The sequence below is a fragment of the Crocodylus siamensis genome, chromosome 2, assembly GCF_052110815.1.
Source record: "Crocodylus siamensis isolate JL-2025a chromosome 2, ASM5211081v1, whole genome shotgun sequence".
In the NCBI taxonomy this organism is placed as follows: domain Eukaryota; kingdom Metazoa; phylum Chordata; order Crocodylia; family Crocodylidae; genus Crocodylus; species Crocodylus siamensis.
In genome coordinates, this window is record NC_143396.1 from 255,410,727 (window position 1) to 255,426,090 (window position 15,364).

Sequence of the window (15,364 nt, forward strand, 5' to 3'; positions counted from 1 at the left end):
ACCTCACCTCAGTCCTTAGAAAAATCATGGACCAGGTCCTCAAGGAATCTATTTCTAAGTTCTTGGAGAAGAAGAAGGTGATTAGGAACAGTCAGCATGGGTTCACCAAGGGCAAGTCATGCCTTGACCAGCCTGATTGCCTTCTATGATTAGATGACTGGCTCTGTGGATGCTGGGAAACTGGTGGATGTGATATACCTTGATTTTTAGCATGGGTTTTGATATAGTCTCCCACAGCATTCTCCCAAACAAGCTAAGGAAGGACAGGTGGGATGAATGGACTGTAAATTGGATAGAAAACTGGCTGGCTAATTGGGCTCAGAGCGTAGTAGTCAATGGGTTGAGGTCTAGTTGGCACCTGATATCAAGTGGAGTGCTCCTAAGGTCATGTCTTGGGGCCAGTTTTGTTCAATACTTTCATCAGTGACCTGGAAGGCAGGATAGAGTGCACCCTCAGCAAGTTTGCAGATGACAACAAGCTGGGGGGAGGAGTAGATACACTGGAGGGTAGGCCTAGGATTTAGAAAGACTTAGAGAAGTTGGAGGATTGAACCAAAAGAAATCTCATGAAGTTCAATAAGAAGTGCAAAGGCCTGGCTTTAGGATGGAACGTGCACCAGTACAGTCCGGGGGGCTAATTGGCTAAGTAGCAGCTCTGCACAAAAGGATCTGGGGGTTACAGTGGACAGTAAGCTAAGTATGAGCCAACAGTGTGCCCTTGTTGCAAAGAAGGTGAATGGCATACTGAGCTGCATTAATAGGAACATTGCCAGCAGATTGAGGGAAGTGATTCTTCCTTTCTATTCAGCACTGATGAGGCCACATCTGAAGTACTATGTCCAGTTTTGGGCCCCCCACTACAGAAAGGAGGTGGACAAATTGGAGAGTCTAGTGGAGGGCAATGAAAATGGTTAGGGGCCTATATGACTTCTGAGGAGCGTCTGAGGGAACTGGACTTATTTAATCTGGAGAAGAGAAGATTGAGAGGGGATTTAGTAGCAGCCTTCAACTACCTGAAGGGTGGTTCCAAAGAGGATGGAGCTGGACTGTCCCCAGTGATGGCAAATAACAGCAAGGAGCAATGGTCTCAAGTTGCAGCAAGGGGAGTTTAAGTTAGCTATTAGGAAAAATGTGCCCACTGGGAGGGTGCTAAAGCACTGGAACAGGTTACCCAGAGAGGTTGTGGAGTCTCTATCCTTGGAGGTTTTTAAGACCTGGCCAGACAAAACCTTGGTTGGAATGATCTAGTTGGGGTTGGTCCTGCTTTGAGTAGCGGGGTGGAGGTCTCTTCCAACCCTAATTTTCTATGATTCTTCTGTGATTGTATGAATGTGGAGTCAGGAGATCTGGGTTTAATTCTTGGCTCTGCTACAGTCTCCCTGTGTGACCCTGTGTGATCTTGTAACATGACCTTTGCAAAATGGCCTAGGTGACTTAGGAGCCTTGGTCCTGTTGACTTTCAATGAGACTCAGGCTCCTGAGCACGTCATTTCTGGAAATTAGATTTAAGCTGATAAATTGCTAAGGCACTTGTAAAAATTTCCCTCCAATTTCTTTGTGCTTCCATTTCCCACCTGTAAAACTGCAATGCTGATAGTTCTTGTCCCTCGCTCTGTCCATCTAGTCTGTAAGTTCTTTGGGAAAAGGATTCTCTTTTACTAAGTGCTTGTACAGCACCCAGCACACTGAGGGTCCAACCTTACCTGAGTATCACCTCACTACAAATAATACATAGTAAGCAACCAGATAGCTAAATTCTGGAAGAGCCTTTAAGCCCACCTCCCTATGGCTGGAATACTAATGCAGCAATCATGAAAAGATCTTACATGTTTTAAAATAAATGAGCCTCATTCTTAAGGATCAAACATTCAGCGTTGCTTTTTTATCCAAGGAAGTGTAACAGCACGTGCAGTTGTCGGGAGAGTGTGCTCCTGATGGGTAACTGAATAAGCGGAGGGCTAATTAGAGGCTTCAACACGTGCATGAATCCCATTTATCTGGGCAGCTGAAGTAGCAGGGCGTGTAATTGGGGACCTGTCTTGTTTGATGATCTGGCCATGAGGTTTTCCTTCTGACTGCTAAACCTTCTTGGAAACTGTTCTATTGTTTCTGCCCATGGAGCTCCCACAAATACTGCTGACGTCACAAATGGCATCTGCTGGTTTGGCATGGCCTCATGGGATGTGATATGATCTGAAATAACCCTAGGGGCCCTTAAAATACCTTATGAATTGTGTTGTGCAGGGGAAGAGACTGCCCCAGGACCTTCCATCTCTCTTCCTGCATCCTGAAAACACTGAGCCAGACTGTTGTTATGGCTGCTAGATAGCTGGCTGGATGCATGGCCATGGCACCCTCTCCTACCCTCTTCAAAGGGTAATGTTGAATGAGCATTCTACCTCCTGAGTTACAGCCATGTGCCATTGCTTGCATGAGATGGGAGCCTGGGCCCCTCTATCTGAGGGAGTAAGGAAGGAGGTCTTGGCCTCCTGTTCCTTGCTTGGCAGTGTTGGTAGCATGTATCACTTTGTCTCCAAAACCGATATGGAGTTTGAGACTTTCATTGAGGGCAGGGGCACCAGGATGACAGAGAGAAGCTGTCCTTTGGTCACACATTCCCCTTTGCCTGGAGCCCTTGGGGACATGCAGCAGCTCATCTGCTGCTGCACGATCTGCAGCAGGGATGAGGGTGGCTAGCTGCCTTCTCTGAAAGCAATGGCCTGGGGCCTGTTGGCAAAGGGCATTCTCACCATGAATAGGGGCTTTTTGCCGAGCAGGGGTTCTTTGGCCTTGTGCTAATTGTGCTACCACCTTATCTAGTTCTCACACTGCTCATGGGATGACACTATTGTCTCCTTCTCCTCTTGTCCTCTTGCCATCCCTCCTAGAGAAGCCATCATTTCTTTTGTTACACCTGACCTCTTGAACATGTTGCCTTACTGTGGGGCATGTGTGGGTGTTTTCTTGGTTGGGCACCTACACAAGCTCAGCTGGCCATTGCTGCTAGCTTGGACTCTTGGTTTGGGGTAATTCTAGCAATTCAGGTAGATACTGAGCCTGTTTTCTAAGTGAGACTCTTCTGTTTCAGGACAGTTTTCCTTCAACCATTTTACCAGGAAACCTGATCTGGCACTTCAGTTTTCAGAGCGTGTTTTTTGCTAGTGACAGACACTGGCCTGACTGCCAGGAGACCAAAAGCCTCTAGAACAGAGGCGGGCAAGATATGGTCTGTGGGCTGAAACTAGCCCACCAAGTGGTCCTGTCTAGCCTGTGGTGGGTGCCTTGGCCCTCTCTGGCCAATGTGTGGGGGGACAGCCTGGGCGGTGGTGCATGTAGCTGCCCCTGCTGCCCCTGAGCATGGAGGTGCCACCTGGCGCAGAGCACAGCCTGCCCTGTTTCTGCATATGGCTCTCGGGCAAAGGAGAGCTGTAGTCTGCAGGGCTGGATGATGCAGGGATGGGGTTGGGGTGGCATGGTGGCCGGGCTTAGTTTCCTGGCAGTCCCCACATTGGTGGCTTGCCCTCACACTCTGGCTGCCACTGTTAGTATTTCCGCCACCAAACCCAGCCCTGCTGTCCGGGCACCCCAGCCCGTCTGCCCCACACCCACTGCCATAGGGATGTGTGGGGAGTGGGTTGTGACTCTGGCCCTGGCTCAGGTCCTGGCCCTGGCCCCATTCCCAGATACTGCTCCCCACCTGCCTGCAGCCCCATCCCATCTCCCGCCTGCATGCACCCTGTCTGCGGGGGTCCTGGGGTGGTTTCCACGGAGACCCTACCTGCCCACACCATCTGGCACCTCTAGTGGTGGTTGTGGGGTGGACAGGGCTGAATATGATCAATTGGCATCTCCCTGGCCCACCCCCTGCCACCCCTTGCTGCGCTGGGTTGTGTAAACAGCTATGACGGGAGCAAGACCAGGTCAGCACCCCTCCTCTTTCCCCAGCCCTCAGCAGCTCACCAGAGCTCCTTAAGTGGCCCTCTAGCCCAAATAATTTTCCACCCCTTCTGCAGAATCACAGGGCTGCCAAAATCTGTGTGGGGCCACTACCAACCTATCCCATACCATACAGCTGTGAATATGCCTCAACACTCGACTCTTTGTCCTGTGCTATAACCACTGGATTATGCTTCTTCATCAGGTGGAGCAAAGAGCTTGTCTGGTATGCCTGGAAGTGGGGTACTGGACTATGTGTCTCACTGAGATGCTGTGTAATAGTAGGAAGCACAGTACTGGACTAGATGACCCTGTAGTCAGTCAGATCAAGCACAGGTCAAATTCTGTGTTTGCATTTTGTCCATCTTGCTTCAGGCACTTCCCAGACCAGGGTGTTTGTGGCCATCTTGATACTTTTCTCCTCAGCAGGTTCACTCTTCATCTGACAGATATGCTCCATGTACAAGTAAAAGGCCTCCTCTCACAACTACATCTTCCCCTGAGAAACCCGATGGCCCTCACAAGTCTTTGTTTCTTTAAAATAATCTGAAGCCAGAATCTGAAAACCTATAAATTGGAAGAAAGGAAGAAGGAAAAATAAACTTGATTTTTTCTTTCTCCAGACAGGAATGTCGATAGGTTTGAATCATGGGCCCACTGTAATTAAAAAACATATAACTAGTCGTTTTTAAATGCAGTTGTTTTACTTAATTGATTTTGCCGCCAGGACCAAACGGAATAAAATAAATAAATAAAAGGTGCCTTCCTAGTGAATCACTGGAGGCAGCAGAGGCTCCGTTTCAATCTAATTGCTGCAAATGCTCCAGTTTGTTTCTAGTAATGGTTGTGTAGAAGAGGTGGTGGGGGAAGGGGAAGGGGTCATGAAAGAAAAGAGTGGGGAGTGCGTTTCTCAGCAGCTGCGTCAAGGAACAGGCTGCTCCCGGGATAGTGTTCTTTTCCCTCTTGCCATCAGCATAAAGAACACCCGTTTAACACTTTGCATGAAGGCTCCATTTGGAAGGGCTTTATTCATATTTAATTACTAGCTTGCTGCAGCTCCCCTCTTTAATTACCTTTTAAAAAGCAGGTTATAAAAATGCACTGGCACTCTTTTTCTTTTGCATAAATTACATGCTCTTCAACTGTTCGTGTTAGCAAGAGCTGAGCATGCTGGAGGGGAGGGCTGGGCAAATGCTTCTTTCCCAGTTCTGCTTGTTCCTTTAACTCCTGAACCAAGACAGTGCCTTGTCACCCACTTGGGTTTCCCATCACCCTGCCTCCACCCCCACAACACTCATTCCTAACTTACATCCCATTCTGCTGTCCTAGGCCTCAGACACAGTGCTGCTAATCCTCCGCTGCTCCCTCCCCCCATTCTGTCTCACGAAATCCTCTGCCGTCCCCAGTTGTGGGCCTTTCCTGAGTTGAGACTGTCAATCATCTTAATTTTGTGAGTGAGCAAATGCCCTCCAAGGAATCGCGCATTACACTAAAAAGATTTTGAAATGCAGGTCTATAGAGATGCAAACAGTAGTTCAATAACCCACTGACTGATCTAGCCCTCAGCCACAAATTCATAACACATGCTGACATAGCCAACTTTAACCATGTTAGCTGGATGATATTGCTCCTGTAATGTAAGCACCAGAGGAATATGTGCTGTCAGGTATTCAGGATGTGATGATATGATATGTAATATTAAATAAAAATATAGAATTATATGTAAAGAGAAAAAATCAGCTTCTGTACCCAATGTAACTCATGCCCCTGTGCTTGGTACAGCAGAAGCTCTGGCAGTGGGATCGCTAGTGCCAAAAGCCATTACTACTTTTTGGCTGTTCTGTGTCTTGTGTGAAATGGACAGACACCTGCCAGTTCAAGTCCTAGTGGCACAGATGTCCATCCCATAATTGTCCCCATCCCTGGCCTTCTGGGCAGTCTCCTCAAAGAGGTCAAGGACTAAATACGCTTTAGTGGAGTCCTCCCAGGTCAGGGGTGAGGCCCAGGGGTTCACTGGAAGGGAGAAGCTTGCACAATCTTTGCCCTGCTGTTCCTGTTCTCTAGACAGAGGGCTTCAGTCTCTGGCAGGTTTCCTGGTGATACTGTCTTAGTGAACCTTGCAACTTCTTTTTCTTTTCTCCTGGCAGATTAAAGAGCTGTTTGTCAATTTTGAGGAAACTCCATTGGGAGCAGCATCTCTGGCCCAGGTCCACAAGGCAGTGCTGCAGGATGGGAGGACAGTAGCAGTGAAAGTCCAGCACCCGAAGGTTCAGGCTCAAAGCTCCAAGGATATTTTGCTGATGGAGGTAAAACAAGGCAATGCGCCTTTGACTTGCAGAGAACTTCCCATGCAAAGTAGGTGGGCCAAATTCGCTTGTGGTATTTGCAGGCATATCAACACTGATACTCGGGTGGGTCTGGGATACTGACTTGGGTTCGTTCCCCTGAAATGCTCTACAGAGATAAATGATGTAGTTAGAGGTTTGCAAAAATAAAACAAAAAATCAATGAGGGCTGCAGCAAAGGAGAGATTGCTTGGATGGAGAGACTGGAACCTAGTGCTGGATGAGCAGAGAGGAGAGAAAGAAGGAAGGTGGAGGGAGAAAGTCTAGTGCCCTTAAATAATAGGGGGCAGAACTTACAGACCAATGTTAACCAGTTATGTGCTAACAGTTAGTAGGGGCTGGGCATTACCACAGCTCATGTGGTCTGTGACAACTGCTCTTGTGCACTCAACTACTTTCCTGTAAAGACTTAATTGAGGCACAGCTTACCTCTGGACAAAACAGGGTTAAATTTAGCTTTTATTTACCTCAGAGTATTTAGATTTCATAGACATCAGGGCTGGAAGGGACCTCGGGAGATCATCGAGTCCAGCCCCCTGCCCAAAGGGCAGGAAGTCAGCTGGGGTCATAGGATCCCAGCAAGATAAGCATCCAATCTACTCTTGAAGGTGTTCAATGTAGGTGCTTGAACCACCTCCACTGGCAGACTGTTCCAGACCTTGGGGACTCGGACAGTAAAGAAATTCTTCCTTATGTCCAGCCTGAAGCAGTCTTGCAGGAGTTTGTGACTGTTTGACCTAGTCATCCCTTGGGGCGCTCTGGTGAGCAGCACTGTGTCTGAGGCCTAGGACAGCAGAATGGGATGTAGGGTGCAGGAAAGCTACAATGGTGGCATAATAAAATGCAGCTCCCAATTAACTGAGGGCATGTGGGGTAATTGTGGATTCCGGGAAATTAGGGCTCCATAGAGCTGCTAAGATGCTGCTTGAAATCACAACTCTGTTTGGGAACATGCATCATAAAGGGTTTCAGAAACCAGGGGCCAAATCCTGAAGTCTTTATGCTGGTCAAACTCTGGTTAACTTTGGGACTCCAAGAGGACACATGGTGATTGTATTCTGATACCTGTGCGGAGTGATGGACTTATCTGAGTGGGGCTGAAGAGGTTGTGTTTTCCCGTGTGCCTGTGGCCTCCTGCATAGGCAAGAGCCTAGAGGGGAGCAAGGACCTAGGGAGGCTGAGAAGCAGTGAGTTGCTGTAGCTAAAGTGCAAGGAGAAGGTTAGTGCCCCTTGTGGGATCAGACCGGCTTGGCCTGCAGGTTTCCTTACAATCAGGGCTGTAAAAATTTCATGGAAAGCTTACCCCCTATTGACTAATTGTACACTAATTGTACCATCTCTCTGCTTACACTGGTCTTTGTGTGCAGTGAGCTGCACAAAGGTTACTAGGTGAGTTATGGTATTTTTCACTTAAGCTGAGGACCACATAACAGAGACTGAATAGACTCAAGGAGGGTGGAAGAACAAGGAAGATGAAGAAGTAGGAATTAGGACAAGAAAAGAATCATCTATGAAGGAGCCAGGGCCCAGAGACCTAAGGCATTTTCTCTCTTTTCACATAGTGTTATTGGCAGAGTCTAGTGCAGGGGTGGGCAATTATTTTGGGCAGAGGGCCACTTACTGAGTTTTAGCAAGCCATCGAGGGCCGCATGACAGGCAGCCCAGGGCAGATGCATATTAATTTTAAAATTTTTTAGGGGCCCCGCAGGCCGGATAGAATGGCCTGGTGGGCTGCATTTTGCCTACCCCTGGTCTAGTGTGTAGCTGTGAATCTCTGGCTTGCATTTCTATTTGCTTGTTATTCTATTAGATATTTAAGAAAGTACTTTTACAATGATTCTTTCGTCTCCATTTTCAGATTAATTCTCTTGGGAAGCTTGAAGTTAAAACAATCTATCTTCTTGCTGTGTATTATTTTTCCTCCCTTTTCCTAGGCTCTGGTTCATTGTAGTAGGGATACTAGCAAACATCTGTTACGTACATGCTGTAATGTTGTAGTAGGGTTGCTCATGAATGCTGCATGTCCTGCCTTAGTTTTGAAGGGTCTCCTGTGGGTGCTGGGTTTGCACATATTGACTTATTATTGTAGGGTCACTTGTGCATGCTGTTTTGTGGGGATTCTTTTTAGATTTACATGTTTGGCCCTTTAAGAATTATGCAGACTTTGCAAGTAGGTAAGAGATTACATTTAAATATTGATTGATACAGTCTTTTATACTTGGGAAAAATCTGAATGAGAAAAGCTACGTGGAAAATTCCCAACTTCACTGCATTTATTTGTAGGTTCCATGGTATCAGAGGAAAGACTCTAAAAATTAGGACTCTACCCAATAAATCTGCAGAGAGAATACATTGCTTGCCATACATCCATCCCTATTTCAGGACAATACTCTAAACGAGTTCCAAAAAGGGACAAATCAAATTGCTATTCAGTATGTCCCTGCTAATGTTTTAATCATTAAATAAACTCAAAGCATTATTTAGAAAAGTAGAAAGCAATGTATCAATGTCCTGATAACAACCCCCAATGCAATAATCCTGCAGTCCTGGGAAGTTTGTGCATATGGTCATGAAGATCGCTGGTTCCATTTCATTTGAGTGACATAAATTTGAAAGGATTTATGCCTCCAGACATAACAGGAGAAAATCATTCAATAGTAGCTGGAACCTGGTGATTACATTTTTAAAGGGATGCTGGGCTTAGGATTGACATTTAAATAAGAGACATTGAGATGGGGGTGGGGAATAAATGTTTTCACACAGTTGAGAAGGAGCAGTAGCAATTTATGACTTTTTGTTTTACGTGGTACCTGTGTTTCTATGTGTGCTTCAAACATTTCCACTGATGTCCAGGAAATCCTGACTCAACAGTGCTGAGCCAGGAAGTGAAATGCTCTAGAAACTGACACAGATGAGCCTGTTTTCATATTCCATTTCTTTGTGGAGGGGAAAGGGAATTCAATTCAATTCCTCTACTCTCCACTATTTTATGATGCTTATGGAGCTTTAGGGAATGATTATTTTAGGAGAGGTAAATTGGCTCTTGCCCATTGAAGCCAGTGAAGCTGTGGTGATTTACACTGGCTGAGGATACGGCTGCCTACTTGAGTTTTAGGGTGTCAGTGTCCCGTAACAGAATGTAAATAAGATTTCTTTGCCGAATTATGTCACCAAATGGAATTTCAGGGCCACTCTGGATTGTCTCTAACATAGGCTGTCCATCACATGTCTTTTTGGATCTCTTTTTTCTGGTCTCATTTTTTATTAAACATTCCTGCAAACAAAAGTTCCTGTATACTATTAAACTGAGGGTTTCAAGGTTACTTGGGGAAGTTGATGCCCAGCTGCTAGTCATTTTAAGGGCACCTGGGTAGTCAGTTTCCTTAGTTGGCATTGCAGTGTTCAGCTCAAAGCTGAAAAAAAGTGCAAACCTTAGGATTGCCAAGGTGGCTCTGACTGTGATCTTGGGGCTGCTGGTTACCAAACCCTTGTGGGTTTTTTTGGTTTTTTTTAAAGAGCTATAGATTACTACCTGTAGCTAAAACTGGCCTTCATTTCTGAACTGTCCAGCAGCATTTTCCTGTGTCAGCAAAGTTCTTGCTTAGCAATGTAAGGAGTAATATAAAGGTGACAGGCCTTATTTTAGAGCTTTCTGTTCAACATTAACTGAAGCCCATTAAAATGAAACTGAACAGTGACTCATCAAACTGCAAGAATTAAAGATTCAAAAATGACCTTATGGGTCACTTAGCCTGTCCGCTTCAGAAGCCAATGCAGTCATACCACACAGCCTCCCCTTCAGGGCCTTGCTTTGCTGAGTTTCAAGTGCTCCAGGTGATGGGACTCCTACCATTTCCCTTCAGTGCAGTTCTGTCTCCAACATCACAGGCCACATACTGGTCGGAGCTAATGGGGATGTAGCAGGCCAGACCTTGTATTCCAGAAATAAACCACTGCATCTCTAGTTTGCAGCCTGATAATGCATTAGCTTTTAGGGTATTTTTAGAATTATGGGATTTGAGCTGGTCCTATCAAAATAAGATCGTCCTGAGGATGACAAGGGCAGATTGGGGGTCAGTAGTGAATGCACTCAGGGTTGGTATGTGAAGAGATGCCACTTAAGTTCTGGGATTCGCTCTCTGGCTTATACTGCATACAGCTCTGGTCACCCCATCTCAGAAAAAATCCTTTAAAACAAAAAAGGGGATGGAGAAAGGAAGCAAAGATGATCAGGGTTGTGAAATGGCTGAAAAGATTAAGACTCCCTAGCTCAGACAAGAGGTGGCTGAGGGTATGTGAGATAGAGGTCTATGAAATCATGAGTGATATGGAAGAAATGAAGGGGGAAGCTGTTATTTACTCTCTCATAATACAGGTGGTAAATTTAAAATTAAAAAAGGGAAGTACTTTTTATATAATAAATAACCCATGGAACTCATTGCCATAGGCTATCATAGGGACCAGTAGCATAACTGGGCTCCAAAAGGGAATAGATGGATTTATTGACCATAGTTCTACCAGGTGCTATTGAATATTACTGTCAGGCATGGTACCTCAACCTCAGGACATCCCTAAGCCCATGACTGCTTGTGACTAGAAGAATATAATAGGATAGATTACTCTACATGTGCTTCTTACACTCTTCCTCTAAAGCGTCTGCTATAGTATGGTCAGAACCAAGATACTGGGTCTGCTGGGCCTGGCCAGTATGGCTCTTCTGTTCTTGTACTCAGCCTCAGGTAGGAGGAAGGGGCTGTTAATTAGAGAGGACATGGGCTGGGTTAACGTGTGAGAACTGGAGACTGCTGTATAGCATTATAGCCACACCCGAAGAGTGGTTCAGGAGCTATGATGCAGCTGATCAACTCCTTCCTTGACTTTAGGTTCTTCTCCTGATTGTGAAGCAGATCTTCCCAGACTTCGAGTTCATGTGGCTGGTGGAAGAAGCTAAGAAGAATTTGCCTCTAGAGCTAGACTTCCTCAATGAGGGCAGGAATGCTGAACAGGTGGCTCACATGCTCAAACACTTTGACTTCCTGAAGGTAGGAAGCTGCAGGCATGTCCACATGTGACCGTGTGGTGTGTGTGTGTGTGTGTATGCATGTATGGGTAGGAGTGAGCAATGGCACAGCAGCTTCATGGGGGGGAGGATGATGATCTGCAGAAAAATATCTCATGTGATACAGTGAATATAATACCAGTGGTGGTACTGAATCAGTAGCCCTGGAAGCAAAAACGCCCTCTGAGATCAGGGACAGTCTAAGCCAGCATGCTCAACCTCCAGCCCATAGACCAAATATGGCCTGTGGGGCCCCCCAAGGGTCAGGAAATGTGGTGGTGGGGGGTAGTGTTAGTTAATACTGCCATAACTTCCTGCTGCCAAAATATCAAGCCCTGCATGGTGGGTTGGAGCCAGACCATGACACTCTCCCAGCATGGTCAGGTTGGGGCCAGGCCACACCCCCTTTCCTCTGCTTGGCCAGGTTAGGGCCAGTCCATGCCCTTTTCCTCCTGTGGGGCACGCCTCCTTCTACCTGCATAGGGCTGGCACTTTTCCTCCTGCCCTTCTGTGGGGTTGGGCTATGCCTTCTGCCCCTGTGGAGCTGGTTCAGGGCTGTGTTGGGGCCAGTGCAAGCCCCCTTTCCCCACATGGCTGGATCAAGTTTGGGCTGCCCTGCTGCACTCTGGGCAGCTGGATGGGGCTTTGCTGTACTTGCCTTGAGCACTGGATTGGGTCTACTGGCTAGATCTGGCCCACAGAGGTACTAGGCACTGCCTGTTTGGCCTGCTGGCCAAAAGGTTGAGCACACTAGTCTAGGTCTATGCATTTGCCTCATCTGTGACCTGGAGAAAAGAGGTGGAGTGAAAAAGAAGTTTAGTCTCCATGTGCTATCTAGTCCTAGGCCTCTGCTGAGACTGTTCAGGGACTAAGCTGAAACCCACCTCCCTGTCCACCCTGACTCATTTCTATACTGTAAGCCACTCGCCAGCTGGCAGAGAATAAACTTTCTGGCAGGGTCACCCTCTGCTAGATCAGAACTAGTGGTGTGAGGATACTTGGCTTGCTATCCTGTTGTTTGTTATTTCTCCAACTCAGCTGTTACACAGTTAGCCGAGTCAGAGAGAGGGATTCCATCAGGTCCTTGCATTGCCCTGAGCTGTGTGCATTAGCCATTAGCTGCTGAGTGGCCAGGTGGCTTCTTTTCTGGGTTTTTTCAGAAGCAAGAGGAGGAAATGGTGATAAAGCAGAAGAGCTGGACTGAAGCTAATGAAGTTAGCCATATTCAGTGAGGGAGCTCATACGTATCATAGTAGGAGGAAGGGCATTTTCTCTGAAACCTCTGCATACAAATACCCTCTTCACCTGATACACAGACATGTAAAACTTGTAAGTGTGAGCAAATGCACAGCTTCCCTGTGCACCCAGCCAGGTCACCTTATATATAGATGGACAAACATACACATACTTCTCCCCCAGCACTGACATGCTTATCCATATACACCCATAGTTCTCTCCAACACATCGCTATATAGGCACTCTAGACACATGCATGGGTCTCTTTCAGTGAAATACTTCTGGATATGAACTAGTTTCCTATGGACCCACTAAGCCATGCACACAGATGTGCATACCCCTCCCATCACAAACACACTAAGTTGCATGCAATCACTGACATGCAAATACGTTTATGTACACACCAGTGCTACAGACAAATGCACTTGCACTTGGTTACAGACATGCATAAGGATGCGCACATTGGCATGACACTTTCACCTCCTATTTGTACAAATACCTAAGGTGAAAATAATGGATATCTGAGGCCATATGATTTTTCATCAGATTTCATAAATCTTGTCTCCTTTCTGCCTCCTCCTGGCCAGTGTTATGGTTACTTATCTTTCAGCTCTGGTCATGGGATAGTCCTGTGGAACTCAATGGCACCATGGGCCAGCCCTTCCGTAAATACAAACAGTTATGACCCACCTGACTATCAGGACAGCAGGAGGCCAAAGGCTGATGAATCTGCTGAGTGGTTGCTTATCAAAAGGGATGCACCTTGGAGAGCTGTGTCTGTTGCTGCTGTAACCAGGATACTGTGAAGTAAATCCCCACGGAGACAGCCAATCACGTCCTTGCTGGGTTAAAGAGCCGTCATGATATCGATATGTGTAACAATAACAAATGGCTTTGAGATGGCTAAATAATGGATCCTCCTGTCTGACCTGCCAATTCTGAGACGTGTTCATCACCCCAAAGACAACAGAAGAATTGGGCTTCTATATCATTAATTTTCCTAAACACGCAGCAAAGCTGGGAAGTGGATTTTGTGCTGTGAACCCAGTTGAGCTTTTAAAACCAGAGATAAATTGTTTCCATGCACTGACATTACAGCCAAACATCTGTGAGTAATTAAAAATTCACCAAAGAATTTGACTCTTGGCTAGGGAGTTGTCTCTGAGTGCTTGTACAGGGCTTAATAAGCCCTAAAACCTGCCCCTGTAAATCCTGAGATGGGGATGAATGTCAGGGCCAGATTGAAGTGATCTAAGGCTACTGGGATCAGTGGGTTTAGGAGCTGAAGTGCAGAGGCTGGGGAGAACATTGTGGGGTCTGTTAGTTTTGGAGTCTGTGTGGAGGGGCTCTGGGTCTTTTAATCTCCTGCCAAGTTTCAAAATAATAAAAATCCAGATGGAATCAGGGATGGGGAGTGGATTGAGAGTAACTGCACTTGCCTTTCCTAGTGGACTATACAGGTAGCATGAAACATATAGGAGTGGTTGTACAGTAGGATGCAGGGGCATTAGAATTGCACTGGGCAGAGGCCCTGTCCTAGGATAGCAGGCACATTACAGGACCAGATCAAGGGACTTTGCAAGAATGTTGGGCCTAGGGTTAGAATAACAGGAAGCTGTGGGTCATAATAGAGTGGTATCTGTTGCTGTGAGGGAGGTGAGAACTGCATTTGCAGTGGGTTCCCGGTGAGGGCTGAAGTACTTCTACTGCATGTTGCCCCTCAGGAACTGAAGTTATGAAACAAGTGCAGCCTTCTTAGGAACTGTGCTGAGCCACAGTGGCAGGGCTAGTTCCCTTGACCACAGTCATACGAGTGGCTAGGAATTCTTTCCTCTCCCAGGCTCTGAATTCAGGGCCCTTGCTTTGCAATAGGGGAGTTGGTGAGTCCACCGCATATGATACAGCAAACATCCTGGGACAGCTAAGGAGGCTACTGCTTATCTTTGCTACCAAGGGGTTCTGTAATGTGAACTTCTTCCCAAAGGAATCACTAGCAGATCTAGTATCTGTGGGAGTTTCAGCCTGCAAATAATTTGGGAGAATCACTAGCTGGTAGTTTTTTGAAAGGAAGGATACACTAGTTTAAGACTACTTATTTGCTGAGTCACTGACTCACCATATAAAACTGGGGCCAGTTATTCAGCTTCCTTGCAAATCACTCAGACTGATTTGCTGCAGAATGAACAGAAAGCGCGTTGGTATTTTATACTTGTAAGAGTGTCACATTTGTAACAAGATACTTAAGGGTCTCCCAGGGTTTCTGTGACAAACCCCTTATTTGTGATGCTTGATTTTACTCCCTGTTCAGTTGCTGATGGCCGTGTGAGAGGCTTGTCAGCCTGGATACATTTGTGTTCCAGAGAGCACTGCTGAGATACAAATTATGATGTGATTATTTATCATATGCAGAGCTATGCAAGTCTGTGTTATGGCCAACCAAAAAGAGGCTTGGTTCCGGCTCGAGTTAACTGACAGGTGACTTAGTGAAGTGCAGTAGGTAATATGACCAGCTTTTGAGAGGGTCTGAGAATTTAACAATGCCCATTGACATCAGTGGATGTCATCAGTACCTTGCAGCTTTGGGTGTTAAATGTGGACTTGAGCAGATGCTGCTAAGAGCATTCTGCTACTGTATGTCCTAAGGTGCCTGGTACTGTATCTCTATGCATGGCTTCTGCGCAGGTTGTCACTGTTCCATGTAGGGAATGGCTGCCTTCAGTACTTTTCACCAGTGATAAAAGTAGCTAAAGCAGCTAAGGAAAGGCAGCCATGTGGGTGGATTTAGTGG

At 46.4% G+C, this 15,364-nt stretch overlaps 1 protein-coding gene across 7 annotated transcripts in view; it reads left to right on the forward strand.

Moving 5' to 3' along the window:
• The window catches only part of ADCK1 (aarF domain containing kinase 1), a 120,170-nt gene that overhangs the window by 78,629 nt on the left and 26,177 nt on the right, over positions 1-15,364 (forward strand). For all 7 annotated transcript variants that reach the window (XM_090033805.1, XM_090033806.1, XM_090033809.1 and 4 more), the window contains 2 exons: positions 6,084-6,242; positions 11,165-11,323. In XM_090033805.1, the coding sequence (XP_089889931.1) occupies positions 6,084-6,242; positions 11,165-11,323 (318 nt within the window). The remainder of the gene's footprint in view (positions 1-6,083; positions 6,243-11,164; positions 11,324-15,364) is intronic.